Genomic DNA, 14,369 nt, shown 5'->3' with positions numbered 1-14,369 from the left:
GTTGCATCTTTGCATAGTCTATCTCTGTTACACACGATACTTGCAGGCCCAGAGCAGAATACCTCGCTGACGGTGAACTCGGGATCATTGGTTTTCCGTGTGCCTCTCACAGTCGTTTGTTTGTTTTCCTCACTAGCGTTTCCAAGCTGTACAGCCCATCAGATGAATCGCTGTTCGGCCGACGCCACGCCACCCGCCCAACTTGGACCAATGGCCAGCGGTCGCCTTGGTGTGTCAGGGCCTTTAGAAACCAAAGCACATGTAGTTTTGTGCGTTTTCAAGGTCCATCCCGCACTGCCTACCTTAACACATATACAGAGAGTGTATGTAAGGAAATGATAATGTTCACTATTGTATATTGTACAAAAATGTCATGAATGTTTCAGAATGTTTTGTTGGCCTTTGCATTTGTAAGTATTAACCTGTCAAATTGCCTTTCATTAAAACAGAATCTGATTGATTGTGTAAACACAAACATATAGTTTTTTTTATTCACAACATGAAAACATTAGAAAAGTCACTTTTCAGAGCTTATTAATGCCCTAAAATGTGTTGGTCACATTCATTACGATCACATTTGGAAGCTGAATCAAATCAACTTTATTTATAAAGCATTTTACACACAACACAGTTGATCCAAAGTGCTTTGCAGCAGCGGTTCCCAACCTTTTTCTGTGCCAGGGACCTTTATATTCATAAAAGAATTTCTAGGGACGAGTTGTCATTTTTAAGATGCATTGTTTTTAAAAACAAGCTGTTACCGTTTTACAGTGCTCAATCTACAGTGGTTTTATTATGGCATATTATGTACTTAGTGGCAACAAAGGCTAATTGTATGAATATAATCTATTTTAACTTTCAGACCATTTCACAAAATAGTTCCTTTTTCTCCCATACAAGCAACTCACTAGCAGGTGGCAGTAATGGCAAATTGTATGAAAATACCAGTCCATTTCACCTGTCAACTCTCTCCAGAACCTCTAAAGACAACACAATATAGAAGAGAAGAAAAACAGAGCGATGATAATAAAATGGTAACAAGTCAATAATAATAGTAAAGGCACAGATCACACAGAAGCCATAGTAACAACTAGAGTTTAGATTCTCTGACCGAGCCCGAACCGGACCCGACCCGACCCGACCCGACCCGCGGATATTTTCCGCCACTATCCTCGGGCCGGGCCATTGATCAAGCATTTGTGTTTTTTGAATCATTACTTTATTAGCCTTATTCGGTGGGGAGAAAGATATGCTTCTCCCGTAGCTCTGGGTGGATGTCCTGACCTGACTTGAGTGGGAGATAATGGGATCGTGTCTCCCCCCTCTGCAGCACTGTTGTCAGCCAGTGTGTCAGCATGCAGACCGTGGTGAAGGACAGTAGGCCTATTAATTAGGTGATGGAGACCGTGATGGAGACCGTGATGAAGGACAGTATTAATGAGGTGATGGAGACCATGGTGAAGGACAGTATTTATTAGGTGATGGAGACCATGGTGAAGGACAGTATTAATTAGGTGATGGAGACCGTGATGAAGGACAGTATTAATGAGGTGATGGAGACCATGGTGAAGGACAGTATTTATTAGGTGATGGAGACCATGGTGAAGGACAGTATTAATGAGGTGATGAAGACCGTGGTGAAGGACAGTATTAATTAGGTGATGGAGACCGTGGTGAAGGACAGTATTAATGAGGTGATGAAGACCATGATGAAGGACAGTATTAATGAGGTGATGGAGACCATGGTGAAGGACAGTATTTATTAGGTGATGGAGACCATGGTGAAGGACAGTATTAATGAGGTGATGAAGACCGTGGTGAAGGACAGTATTAATGAGGTGATGGAGACCATGGTGAAGGACAGTATTTATTAGGTGATGGAGACCATGGTGAAGGACAGTATTAATGAGGTGATGGAGACCATGGTGAAGGACAGTATTTATTAGGTGATGGAGACCATGGTGAAGGACAGTATTTATTAGGTGATGGAGACCATGGTGAAGGACAGTATTAATGAGGTGATGAAGACCGTGGTGAAGGACAGTATTAATTAGGTGATGGAGACCGTGATGGAGACCGTGATGAAGGACAGTATTAATGAGGTGATGGAGACCATGGTGAAGGACAGTATTTATTAGGTGATGGAGACCGTGATGAAGGACAGTATTAATTAGGTGATGGAGACCGTGATGAAGGACAGTATTAATGAGGTGATGGAGACCATGGTGAAGGACAGTATTTATTAGGTGATGGAGACCATGGTGAAGGACAGTATTAATGAGGTGATGGAGACCATGGTGAAGGACAGTATTTATTAGGTGATGGAGACCGTGGTGAAGGACAGTATTAATGAGGTGATGAAGACCATGATGAAGGACAGTATTAATGAGGTGATGGAGACCATGGTGAAGGACAGTATTAATTAGGTGATGGAGACCATGGTGAAGGACAGTATTAATGAGGTGATGAAGACCGTGGTGAAGGACAGTATTAATGAGGTGATGGAGACCATGGTGAAGGACAGTATTTATTAGGTGATGGAGACCGTGATGAAGGACAGTATTAATGAGGTGATGGAGACCATGGTGAAGGACAGTATTTATTAGGTGATGGAGACCGTGGTGAAGGACAGTATTAATGAGGTGATGGAGACCATGGTGAAGGACAGTATTTATTAGGTGATGGAGACCATGGTGAAGGACAGTATTAATGAGGTGATGAAGACCGTGGTGAAGGACAGTATTAATTAGGTGATGGAGACCGTGGTGAAGGACAGTATTTATTAGGTGATGGAGACCGTGGTGAAGGACAGTATTTATTAGGTGATGGGGACCATGGTGAAGGACAGTATTAATTAGGTGATGGAGACCGTGGTGAAGGACAGTATTTATTAGGTGATGGGGACCAGAAAGTCTCCTATATGGTTCCAGGTCTTTGATTATGTTGATGTCTTGATCTGTTCCCCTCACTATTCAGCTGAGGGAGCAATGGGTCAAGTTTTTTTTTTTACGTTTCTTCATTCGGATCCATTTGCGATCCGTTCTGAATAAACTAACAGCAGTTTATATGCTTCGTCCTTGTTGCATTAGCCTACCGGTATTTATTAAGATAATTCTTAACAGATTTCTGTAGTTCAAACAACTCGGAATTGTAGTTGAGAACGTCAGTTATAACGGCCCACATATTAAAAAATGTAAAATCGGGCTTTAAGTCGGGCTCGGGCTCAATTACAGTTAAGGGAGAGTGGGGACAGTTGCAACATTGCTGATTTTCTCCAATCAGGAATGAGCTATAGTCATGAAACTCCTAATGCACATGCTCAGTAGGCCCCTCCATCTTTCTGGAAGTTAACAGCCACATGTCATCGTTCCTTATGGGAGAACTGAAATTCAGGTGAAAAAGTAACTTTTTTTACAACCAGATTTTTTGTCATAGGCTACTGTCTAAACTGTTAAGTATTGATCTTTATTGTTATATATAGTTTGAATGTGCAGTTTCTTAGCTCTTAACATACTTAGGTACCATGTGTTAAAGCTAATGTGTTAGGCTAGCATCACTAGTTTTAAGATGGCTGTTGGGGGGGGGGGGGCAGTTGCAACGCATCGATGCAACTGTCCCCCTATGCAACTGTCCACACATGGTGTTGCAACTGTCCCTCATGACAACAATAATGACAATTAGATAAAATTGATATAAAAGGCAATTCAGTGGTTTAATAACTCTGGTCTCAAATATACCAAAAAAATATTTGAATAATTAAGCCGAAGTATGAGTTTTATTACATCTAAATGACTGTTGCAACTGCCCCTCGGTACTGTTGCAGCTGTCCCCATATATGGCCCAGATCTGTCTCTGATCCGTAATTCCAACCTGTTCCGGTATTTGGCCGTTGGAAAGGATGAGCCCGGCCCAGGTCCGTTTAGCGGATCTGTGCCAAATGCTAATGAAGACCTGGCCCAAATCTGGCCCAAACACATTTTGCTGTCTGGGGTGGCTTCTGGGGCTCCAGCCCCAAATGTTTTCTCAAAAGCCCCCAATCTTTTAGGTTTCCAAAATAACTTCAACTTTGTGTCATTTCCCCTCAGTTTCTCTGACTGGATCGGCAAATCAATGGAGCAAAAGTTCTGTTACTGGGGAAATATCACCTTTGTTTTAAAATGAGTTATGCCGTTTATGATAAATTCTTACCCTACCTATGTTATTTCACTTAAAAGTAAAAACATAAGACAATTTTATATTTTATAAATAAATCTTTCCAAATAAAAGAACATTTACAATTTTATTTTCATTGAGCTGGAGAAAGCTTGCAGCCATCCAGGATTTGATGTCTTGAAGACAGTTACTGAGGTAAGTTAGTTTGTTTTTGTAGGCTCTAGGGGGAGGTAAATCTGCGTATCATCTGCATAACAGTGAAAATAAATGTGCTATTGAATAATGTGGCCTAGCAGAAGCAAATAAGAGGAATCATCTTCAGATTTGTCTTCCCTCTTCATATTCTATTGTTATTATGTAAACAAGGCACTGATGAATTACAGTGTGTGATACTGCAGGTACAGTAGACTGTGTGTAGCTGGTCTGACGCTTGTTGTGGTTATGGTATTCGTAGATCCAGTGTGCTGTCTGTTCTCTCCACTCTCCTGGCAGCCTCAGACAAAGGGGTAGTATGGATGAGACTTGATTCTGAGAAACAGAACAACAATCAGCACTAGGAAAATAGCTGCACCTTGCAGGAGACTATTGCTGTGTGTTGACTTACTCATCGAGCATGCAGGCCCTCCACCCTCGGTCCAGTCCTCTTAGTGCTCTCATGTCTTCTTCAGTCAGACTGAAGTCAAACATCTGCACAAACATTGAAACTAATTTTGACAAATGGGTTTTAAGTCTTGCAGTACAGTTAAAGGGTAACTTCTGTTGTGGACCTTGTTTTTTTACTACAGTAGGTTTTAATAGGAGGACTTTTATTCAAAGTCGACAGAAACAAAATAAAGCTATCAAAAGCCGTTTTGGTTCATCTTTCGACTGTTCCAACAATCATGACTCTAGTTTGGTTGAAATAAACACTTAATTAACCCATTTACATATGAAAATATGCTGGCTCTATACATGCTAAAAGTCCTGATTATTTACTGTAAATGGAGTCTGGTGGGTTTGGCAGTGGTGACCTCGGAGCTGTTTCTGGTTCAGCAAAAAGGATCTTACTTTTTAACAAAAAGGTCTACCTCTGTAGGGACCCTTTCCATAATGTTGTCAGACACTTAGAATAATAATCTGAGTCTGTCAGCAGCAACAACACAACTTTTAATGGACGTAAATTGACTGTGCACAATGCCCAGTGTAATTACATTGTAGCCTGTATCGTGGCTGTCGGCTGCAGTGGTCTTGCTTAATCCTGGACCAATTTCAACAATTGTTGTTCACATCAGTCACTTAGGAAACTAGGGCCCAGGTTGAAAAATACCAAAGTTACCTTTTAATTAATCAGCCCTTCAAAGGGGAAATACGCTACTTTGGTCAACTTAGCCATTATCATCATTTGTGTCCCTAATACATCACAAAATCCATGATAACACTTATGCACGTTGCATGTTGTGGTGAATGCTGACACAACGCTGGCATTATACATCATGAGAAGAGGGACATTTTAGTAGTACTTTTTCAGCCACCCTAGGGCTGTAGGGATGGTGAAGTCTTCAGTCCAATGAAAAAAATAATGCATGCACACTGTCTCCAGGCCACAAAATGTATTCAAAAAGTTTTGATTACAGTACAATCTTTATAAGGTCAAAATGCTTACCACACCAAATATATACACTCTTTCCTGAAGTGCATGTCATAGCCCTTATATGTATATGTTTTTTTTTTAATATGTTTTACCTTTGTGTTTTCAAGGATGTGATGAGGCTTGTCACTCTTAGGGATGACTGCAATACCCTGCTGCACATGGTACCTCAGCAATACCTGGGAGAATACCACTGTTAAAAACAAAGTAATACACACACACACACACACACACACACACACACACACACACACACACACACACTTACACATATGCAATACACTCACACTGACCTGTGCAGGGCTGTGTCGGTGCTTTTTGGCTATATCTGCTACGACTAGGTCGTCCAGGAGCTTATGTGGATCAGTGTCTCCTCTGAACCTATCATAGGCAGTATGCAAAAGACCAGAGCACAGGATTTATAAATTCACAAGAATCAGTAGGCTTGATGGGTATAATACATTTCTATTGCACTCAACACTCCATATTTCACTAGACTGATCCTACTTCAGTCTGCATCAGAAACATCCAGACCCACCCCATCTTGTCTGCATGCTCATATCCTTGTGAGCTGTATATTTCACTAGACCAAATGAATGAAGTCAAGCTCAGAGTGTGGAATTATTAAGAGAAAAAACCTATAGCATAACAATGAGGCTAGGAGTTGTGAGAACTGCTTACCCCTTAGCCCCACAAAGCCAGACTACATCAGTAAAATCCTCCACAACTCCTAAAGTTCTCTATGGGACTCGTGAGGAGTCCACAAGGAGAAATTAAAACTGGAAGAGTTTTTCTCAGGATCCACGTCGAAGTTTGGGATAAGTTTGTAAAGACAGTCCCAAGGTCAAAGCAGTTCCTCTGCACAGCAAGAACAGGTTTGTTTGGGTGTGTTGATCTAAGGTGTACAGAGTAGACAGACTTTATTTATAGTGTCAAATCATAACAGACATTATCTTAAGCCACTTTACACAATGAAATGTAGCTGTAGCCCCCCTCCATGCTACACACACAGAAAATAAAGATATTCAAAGTAATACGCAATTAAATAGAACAACGTATATAAAAAAAGCACTAAAGGAAGGAATAAAAAAGGAAAACTAAATTATATTTACATGGAATATACAGTTACATCTATACTGTATATATACTGTTAGTATGGATCAATGTAAGTACATTTCCAGGGTAAAACCTGACACATGCCGGATGTCAGGCTTCATCTCTGTGTGTCGCCATTCTCAAACGTCTTTGCTTCAGGAAACATCAACAACCAACTTCGAGCTAGCCAGCTACACGCTGAAAATGTCACGTTTTGAAGAAAATTTGGACCGTGCAAAAAGGCAGGTCTGCTTGGTTCTTTTGGGGAATATTTGTACAGCATCATATTAGGATGACAGGTACCATGATGTTCAAGAACCACCTCCTGAGTTATCTGAATAAATAAATGTGTTACCTATATGGATCACAAAATGGCCTCTGAGTATGATTCCACTGAGTTTGTGATATCAACAGAAGCTGGTGCTTGATTCATTTTAAATCATCAGTGTGAGTCAGTGGAATGTGTGAGTGTTGCTGTGTGCCTTACAGCTCTGGGGGTCTCGCAGGCGAGCCAAAGGGACTGTAGGCAGTCAGGGCGATGTTCTTGGATTTACAGAACTCTATCATCTCTGTCTGCACCAGGTAGGGATGTAGCTCGATCTATGGAAGACATAACAACAAACAAAAGCTGAACACATATGGATGCTGATGTCCCTACACAACAATGTTATGTTAATGTTTAAAGAAGCATAACCTGTGACTCATTACATGATGATGATGATTAAATGATGCAATGTGATTACATCACATTATTACTTTACATCAACAATTCATCACATAATAACATTACATCATCACTATGGCATGCCGTTTTAACATTTAATTGAACCACACTCCTATCTAAAATTACCTTTTAGAGATCCATAATAGCCTTTCTCCACCTTATCATATTCACACTAGTCAGAATGGTAATTTAAAAAATTCACAACATAGAAATAGTTTTCAAGATATCTTCAACTTTGATTGTACTAGTCAAAACTAAATTTAAAATCATTAAAAAGTATAAGTGGCCATTTTAACATGTAATAGCTAGACTGGCTATTTAGCCTATGTCAGATATAACCCTAATTCAGTTCCTCCTAGTCAAAAAGAACATTTCAGATATCCACAATGATATTATTCCTATCCAGAATCAACATTCTAGATATTGTGTCTCACTAAATCAGTCATACACACAGTCCTGTCCAACTTTCTGTGGACATGTTGTTACGCTGTATACTGTGTACAACTGGTATTACTAACAGTGGCTAACCTGGCTAGAGCTAATGAAACCAATGAAAAATCGGACTTGTAAATGAAACGCATTTAACTTGGGTGTGACATCAGCATGGAACGCACTATTAGGACGACCCAACTATATGTAAATGTTATATAATACCTGATTGACAGCAGGGGGCACCCTGCACAGAGCAAGAAGTCTCTCCAGCTGCAGGATGCTGAAGTTAGACACACCAATACTCTTCACCTTTCCTGATGCTTGCAGGGCCTCCATCCCCTGCAAACACAACAACAGACTGTAAGATATTGTAGATGTGTAGAGCTGCATATACTGTATATGGCAGCTCTGGAGGTGCCAGTGCACATCCAAAGAGAAAGCGTACATGTGTTCTTACCCTCCATACATCCACATAGTCTATGTCACAGGTCAGCATCTTTCCATCCTTCTTTGGGAAAAGTTCATCACCCATTTTCTAGGAAGAAATGTTAAGGTAACAATCAAACAAATGCTTCATGGCAAATATATGGCATGTGTCCTTTTCACAACATTTATAATTACTTCCCTCTTTTTTCTCTTTCTCTTTTATGACCTGTCACATTTTCTGTTTCATTTGTTTTGTATTTTTTTGTTTATGTAAAGCCCTTTGAATTACCTTTATGTCTGGAATGTGCTATATAATTACATATTTAGGATAATAAACACATTTAACACACAACATTTAGACAACAGTCAGAAATGACTCAAAATCTGCATTCAGTGATATTTTGGATATTGGTAATGAATAAAATGATATGTAACTAGAACAGGTTGGTCAGCGTGCACATAAACTCTATGGTTGACTTGCCCTGCTCTCAGTAATCCCCCATATAAAAGCATTTAATCCCCATTTCAAGCAAAAGCAGGCCGCTGTTTTCAGATGAGTTTTAATAAGTCCACTGTACACTACCAGCCCAGCGTCAAACAGCAAACAAAGCTAGTGACCAGCGGTTGAATAAAGTCAAACCTCAAGCAGACACAGATATTTGTATATACATTTTAATACTTGTGTATTTTATGGAGTTGGTGGAGACCAAAACAGAGTTTAAATTGAAGTTACATTTTGTTAGGTGGTTAGAAACACAACCCCATTAGGATGGTTGTGTATAACACTGTGACAAGCCATTAGTGTCTTGGAGCAATTCTCTGAGTTTGATTTGGAGGGTTTCAGCTCCCTGTTGGTCAAGAATCATGTAGTCTGGATTAAGAGAAGTACATTTCTAAGATAAAGCCTGACGCGCAGGATGTCCACTCTCTATGCATTGACGTTCTCTTTGCTACGGGACATGCCATGGACATGGTAAACACAGTGATACACTGGTGAGAGCAAATTACGTGTACCGTGTATCCAGCTAATTTAAACAGCTCATGTTACTGTACTATGTGAACAGTTACATGTAACTTCATTTAATATTGTGTGTGGCATTTTCTTTTGTGGTTTGCAAATGTTCCACCAAAACAAGTTCCTTCCCCAGACTATTTTACAGAGTTAGCGCCAACTGAGACAATTGTGATTGGTTTTAAAAAAAAAATGAAAACAACCCAGAGCGATGGTTTTCTCCAATCCTAGAATGTGTGTGTGGTGTAGCCAGACCTAACTCTACAGCGCTGTGCAGATAGGTCTGGCAATGCATGACTAAGAATCTTGTAATTCTGCTTTAACACATTTATTGTTCGGGCCAGGACCGTGCATCAGTGGGCTCTAAAGCCCCAAAAATTCACCATTCATTCAAGTCAAATACTTTTTTCCTAGCCTGGGCTAAGGATCTCTGGGATTAAGGGGCTGTACAATTTAAATTCTGTCAAAATATTTGAAAAGTTACACTCAACCTTTAGGCCAACAGGGAAATGCACAAGGTAAAGGTCCAGATAGTCCAGCTGGAGATCCTTCAGAGACTTATTCAGGCACACAGGGATGTCCTCTGGGGCATGATGGGTACACCACAACTTTAAAAAAGGACAGGAGTGTTAACAGAAAGGTAAACAATATGCTGCATAGGGCAGCAGCATACAAAAGTATACAAAGAGGTAAGAAATCTAAGCACACATTAATGCATAACATCATCTACAACACAATACTTTTTCCTTTAAGTAACTCAGAAGCTTTTTTGAGTTAATCAGAAAACCCATTTTATGTGTAAGATTCAGTCACTTTTAAGTGTGAAAGGAGTTTTTTCCTACTCTGCCATACAAAAATGGCATCAGTTGTGAAAATAAATACGATGTATTCCCCTCCTCATGTTGCACCCTGGGCTTGCTGTAACGTCTGTTCTCCTCAGCACCTACCTTACTGACGATGAACATGTCCTGGCGCCTGATGATGCCCTGCTTTGTCTTGGAGCACAGAGCCTTGCCAATATCAACCTCATTGTTGTAGCTGTAAGCGGTGTCTATATGGCGGTAGCCAGCCGCAATGGCAGCCTCCACTGCACCCTGGACTGAGAAGCGGGGAAGATTTGAGGGCTGCAAGAAGTAAAACATTTTTCAAATGGGCCTTTCACTCTCTTACATCTCCACCACTACAGTATCTACCTGCCATACAAAACACGTTAAAAGCTTTACTTCTCTTTTTGTTATACACAATATTTTTTGGAAAAAACAACTCGCACATCCAAAACTTCTTCTGTGCAGGTGCGTTGAAAAATATCATCAACTTGGAACAAAGGAAAGATCCCGCACTCTGCTCTTGCATCACCAGAAAACTAACGCTTTGGTCCCTAGAGAGTATTTTAAACATATATTTTTGAATCTGAATATGTATTGTTGTTGAAACAAATGTGATTATGTAGAAATTAAATGGATGTGTATTGTAGCAATGAATAAGGAATGGCAACATGTATTTTGCACACATTGAAACATGAATTTACACATTTTTAGAGGTTAAGTACTAAACCTCTAAAAATACACAAATTTGGAGTCACTGTATATTCCTGATATGGATATGAAATTGTTGTATGTAGTATTGCAATTGAATTAAGATTGATTGCCTGTATGAATGTCAAATGTTGCACATGTGACACATGTGTTTATTGAGAGACTCCCATTGAAAAGTGACTGTCTATTGTCCCACACCTGGGGACACAGAATGGGAGGGGCGAGATGTATTTAAGCCCGGTTGTGTTTGTTGAAATACTCTTGAATACTCAAAGTTCTTTGACATAGTCCAGACACCATTCACACAGTGTAGCAGAGGCTGCTGTACAAGGTAGCACCTGCTCAGTTAAACATTCACACACATTTACACTCTGATGGTTCAGTGTCTTGCCCAAGGACACTTCGACCGACCAAACCGCCAACCTTCTGATTGGTAGCCGACTGCTAATTCCACATAAGTGTAACTTATTGTGGCAATAAATCCTTTTCTGATTTTGATCTTCTTCTCTAACTCTTGGCAGGAAAGCTAAATAAGCTTCCATGTACAGCCTGAGGGGAAGTCCCTTGCCATTTCACCTGGGGGAGGACGAATAATCTGCCTATCAGAAGCCAGTATTTTCACTTGCCTCTCTACTTCATTCAGTAAATACTCTTTTATCTAAAATGCAAGTATTTGCAACGCATGATTACTCTCAAACTGTATGCAAGAAAACAAATTGCTAACATTTGGATTGTTTACAGTAAAAGAAATAGGAAATGAGTGATTAGGTTACCTTCCAAGTCCCGAGACCCAAAACTGGCATTCGTGTGCCATCATTCAGCTCTATGGTCCTGGCCACCTGTGTGTCCTCCATGGAGTACATTTAACCACGGCAGGAGAAAAGCAGCAAAATGAGAAACTCAGCATGCACTTTCTGCACACACTTGGACACTGTCAGAGCTTTCCTCTTCCTCTTTTTTCCCCTCAAACAGCAACTGCTGAGTCAACGTCCTTCCTTTATCTATGCTGATTTTACTTCTCTATCTGATGTGTTTCTTTCCTTCACTCTCTGTGTTTGTTCTTCCCCAATTTCTTTCTCTCTCTTATTTCTGCTTTATCAGTCCAGTAGTTAATCATTGGACAACACACAACTGCACCACCATGAAGTATTAATGTGTATACTCAGACAGTAAGTTAGGAGGAGCATGTTGCAAAGGTCACTATTTTCATACGGGTAGCAGTGGGCACACACACATTGTAAGAAGAAATCTGCTGTAATATTTCCAGTTCAACATTAGATGGTGATATTGCATCACTGTTCTGTGTACCGACTATACAAAGGCTGTAGATTTTTTGTTTTTATCATATCATATCCAATGATAAAAGTCTCACAATCTGGAAATATAATACATCATAGACATGGATAAATAGATAATTACAAAAACTAAAATTTCTCTGCAAACATGCATTCCATTTTCTACCCCATGGCAATATTCAAGATCAGTGGGCAAAAAAGGCAGCTGACCTCGGGCCCTAAAAGACAGCAAGAGGGCTTACTTTATTCATTGTCCTAACTTTCTCTCAAGATTTACATAGTGTGTAATACCTAAGTAAATGTATGTTTAACCAAATACCCTGGGGCCCAAACTGTTAATGCCATCCTGGAAAATGTGGTTAGTTTTTCGGGGTATGCTAGCATTACTTTAAAGTGCTGTGCACACACTGAAGCAAGAACAGTCTGCTCTGTCCCTCTTTGAAGAGAGCGCCAGTGTTGTGTGACCAGTCTAGTTTTTATTGGTTATTGTTGATTTAAAGATAGAGTGTGGTATGTTGCACAGATTGTAAATCCATGTGAAGCAAATTTCTGATGAATGATTTAGGGCTTTTCAATTTTTTTAGGTTCAAAAGAACATTCAGCCCCTGTAACATTTTCTTGTAGATGTCTAATTTTGTGTTGGGGGTTCTCTTGATGATTCTGATAAGTTTCTTAGTGATCAAAACCCATGCTATTGTTTACAGTCTTCTATTGGTTTATGTGTTGTTTGTGCAAAATGCTTAGTTCTGAGAGCTATGTCAATATGTTTTTATTTAGGTAACTATTAACAGAACTACTGAATACAATTTAGTGTCTGAAAAAAATATATATATACATGTGTATATATGATTTAATATGACACACAATTAACATACAAACAAAACAAGCATACAGAGAAGGTTCTGCTTAAAAGGCATGCCAAAGGAGTCTAACATGGCATTGAACGTGGCATCGTTTTCTAGCACAAGCCAAGTATGCAGAAGATTATCAATAATAACGCTTATAAAAATGCATATTGAAATATATATTCAATTCAGAAAAGAAGCCAGCTGGTGTGTGACAGTACAGAGACAGATCGCATTTAGGAACTGCCACCACTGGAGGGGAAACAACTCTCCGCTCTTCATTCACTTGTATTGCGTGAAGTTGCCTTCTCGTCAATTCTGCGTTATTATGGATCCCATTGACCTTGAGTGGTTAAGGTTAGGATGGCCGATTGGTCAGGGGATAGGACCTGAACAAATAGGGTTACGTTACCTTGCGTAAGCATGGACGCCTGGCCAATAGTAGTGTGAGAATGCTATTGAAGGGCGGGTCTTGCCTAGAAGTTGCATGGGTTCCATAATAACGCGGATTTCAGAGTATGACGTGAAGCGCTTTGTCCCTATGCACAGTCTACGATCCTGCAGTTTATATCAAAGAGTACATTTCATAGACATACAAAGCATTACACAAAAAAAGTAGTATATGTTGCCTGTATAAAATATAAATATTAGTTCTGCTCATTTCATATGGTTTACATGAAAAATTACACCATCAATGGACCATCGGTTATGTTGCTTCCAAGCTTTTTGCCACAGTGATGCCATTATTACCACAGTTTTGACATCAGATTTCTACAGCTCTAATTTCCTAACATAGTGGAATAACATTTTAAAGCTGATTCCAGCTCAGTACACAGTATGTGACTAGCATCCTCTGGGCTTTGGTCTCCACGAGGCCCATGGCGTCAGACTGGTCCAGCTCCGCCGCATCACTGGTCCAGATAATTGCTGTCGTGGCTGCCGGAACAATAGTGGCGCTCGCAAAACTCCTTGATCCGACGACAAGCCTCCACCATCATCTCCTCTGGCACGGTCACCACTATGCGAAAGAAGTTAGGATACTCAAACGCCTGGGAGAGGGCAGAACAAGGATACTCTCAGGCATTTAAGGGGTCACACACGTTTTTACATTGTATTCTAAATGTAAGTGTGTAGAAAGATGAGAAAAAGATATATGACAGAAAAAGGTGTCTTACTGAGGCAGGCAGACAGAAGACAGACTGCTCGGTCACCAGCCGTTCAGTAAA

General features: G+C 40.1%; 2 protein-coding genes across 3 annotated transcripts in view; both read right to left on the bottom strand.

Moving 5' to 3' along the window:
- Window positions 1-3,693: 3,693 nt before the first annotated feature.
- On the bottom strand, window positions 3,694-12,154 carry LOC144522736 (aldo-keto reductase family 1 member B1). The gene is made up of 10 exons (XM_078258039.1): window positions 11,777-12,154; window positions 10,416-10,592; window positions 9,960-10,076; window positions 8,488-8,565; window positions 8,253-8,369; window positions 7,362-7,474; window positions 6,073-6,160; window positions 5,875-5,958; window positions 4,757-4,839; window positions 3,694-4,680 (listed from the first exon to the last, which is right to left on the bottom strand). Exons 1-10 carry the CDS (start codon window positions 11,864-11,866, stop codon window positions 4,647-4,649), a joined length of 981 nt encoding a protein of 326 aa, XP_078114165.1. The 5' UTR covers window positions 11,867-12,154; the 3' UTR covers window positions 3,694-4,646.
- Window positions 12,155-13,128: 974 nt separating this feature from the next.
- tat (tyrosine aminotransferase) overlaps window positions 13,129-14,369 on the bottom strand; it is a 15,664-nt gene continuing 14,423 nt past the window's right edge. For both annotated transcript variants that reach the window (XM_078256190.1, XM_078256191.1), the window contains exons 11-12: window positions 14,319-14,369; window positions 13,129-14,192 (exon numbers count right to left, since the gene is read on the bottom strand). The exon at window positions 14,319-14,369 is cut by the window's right edge and continues 48 nt beyond it. In XM_078256190.1, the coding sequence (XP_078112316.1) occupies window positions 14,052-14,192; window positions 14,319-14,369 (192 nt within the window). In that variant the 3' untranslated portion in view covers window positions 13,129-14,051. The remainder of the gene's footprint in view (window positions 14,193-14,318) is intronic.

This window comes from Sander vitreus, chromosome 8, assembly GCF_031162955.1.
Source record: "Sander vitreus isolate 19-12246 chromosome 8, sanVit1, whole genome shotgun sequence".
NCBI lineage: Eukaryota > Metazoa > Chordata > Actinopteri > Perciformes > Percidae > Sander > Sander vitreus.
The sequence above is the reverse complement of the archived record's forward strand: the minus strand, read 5'-3'. Positions and strand labels throughout refer to the sequence as shown.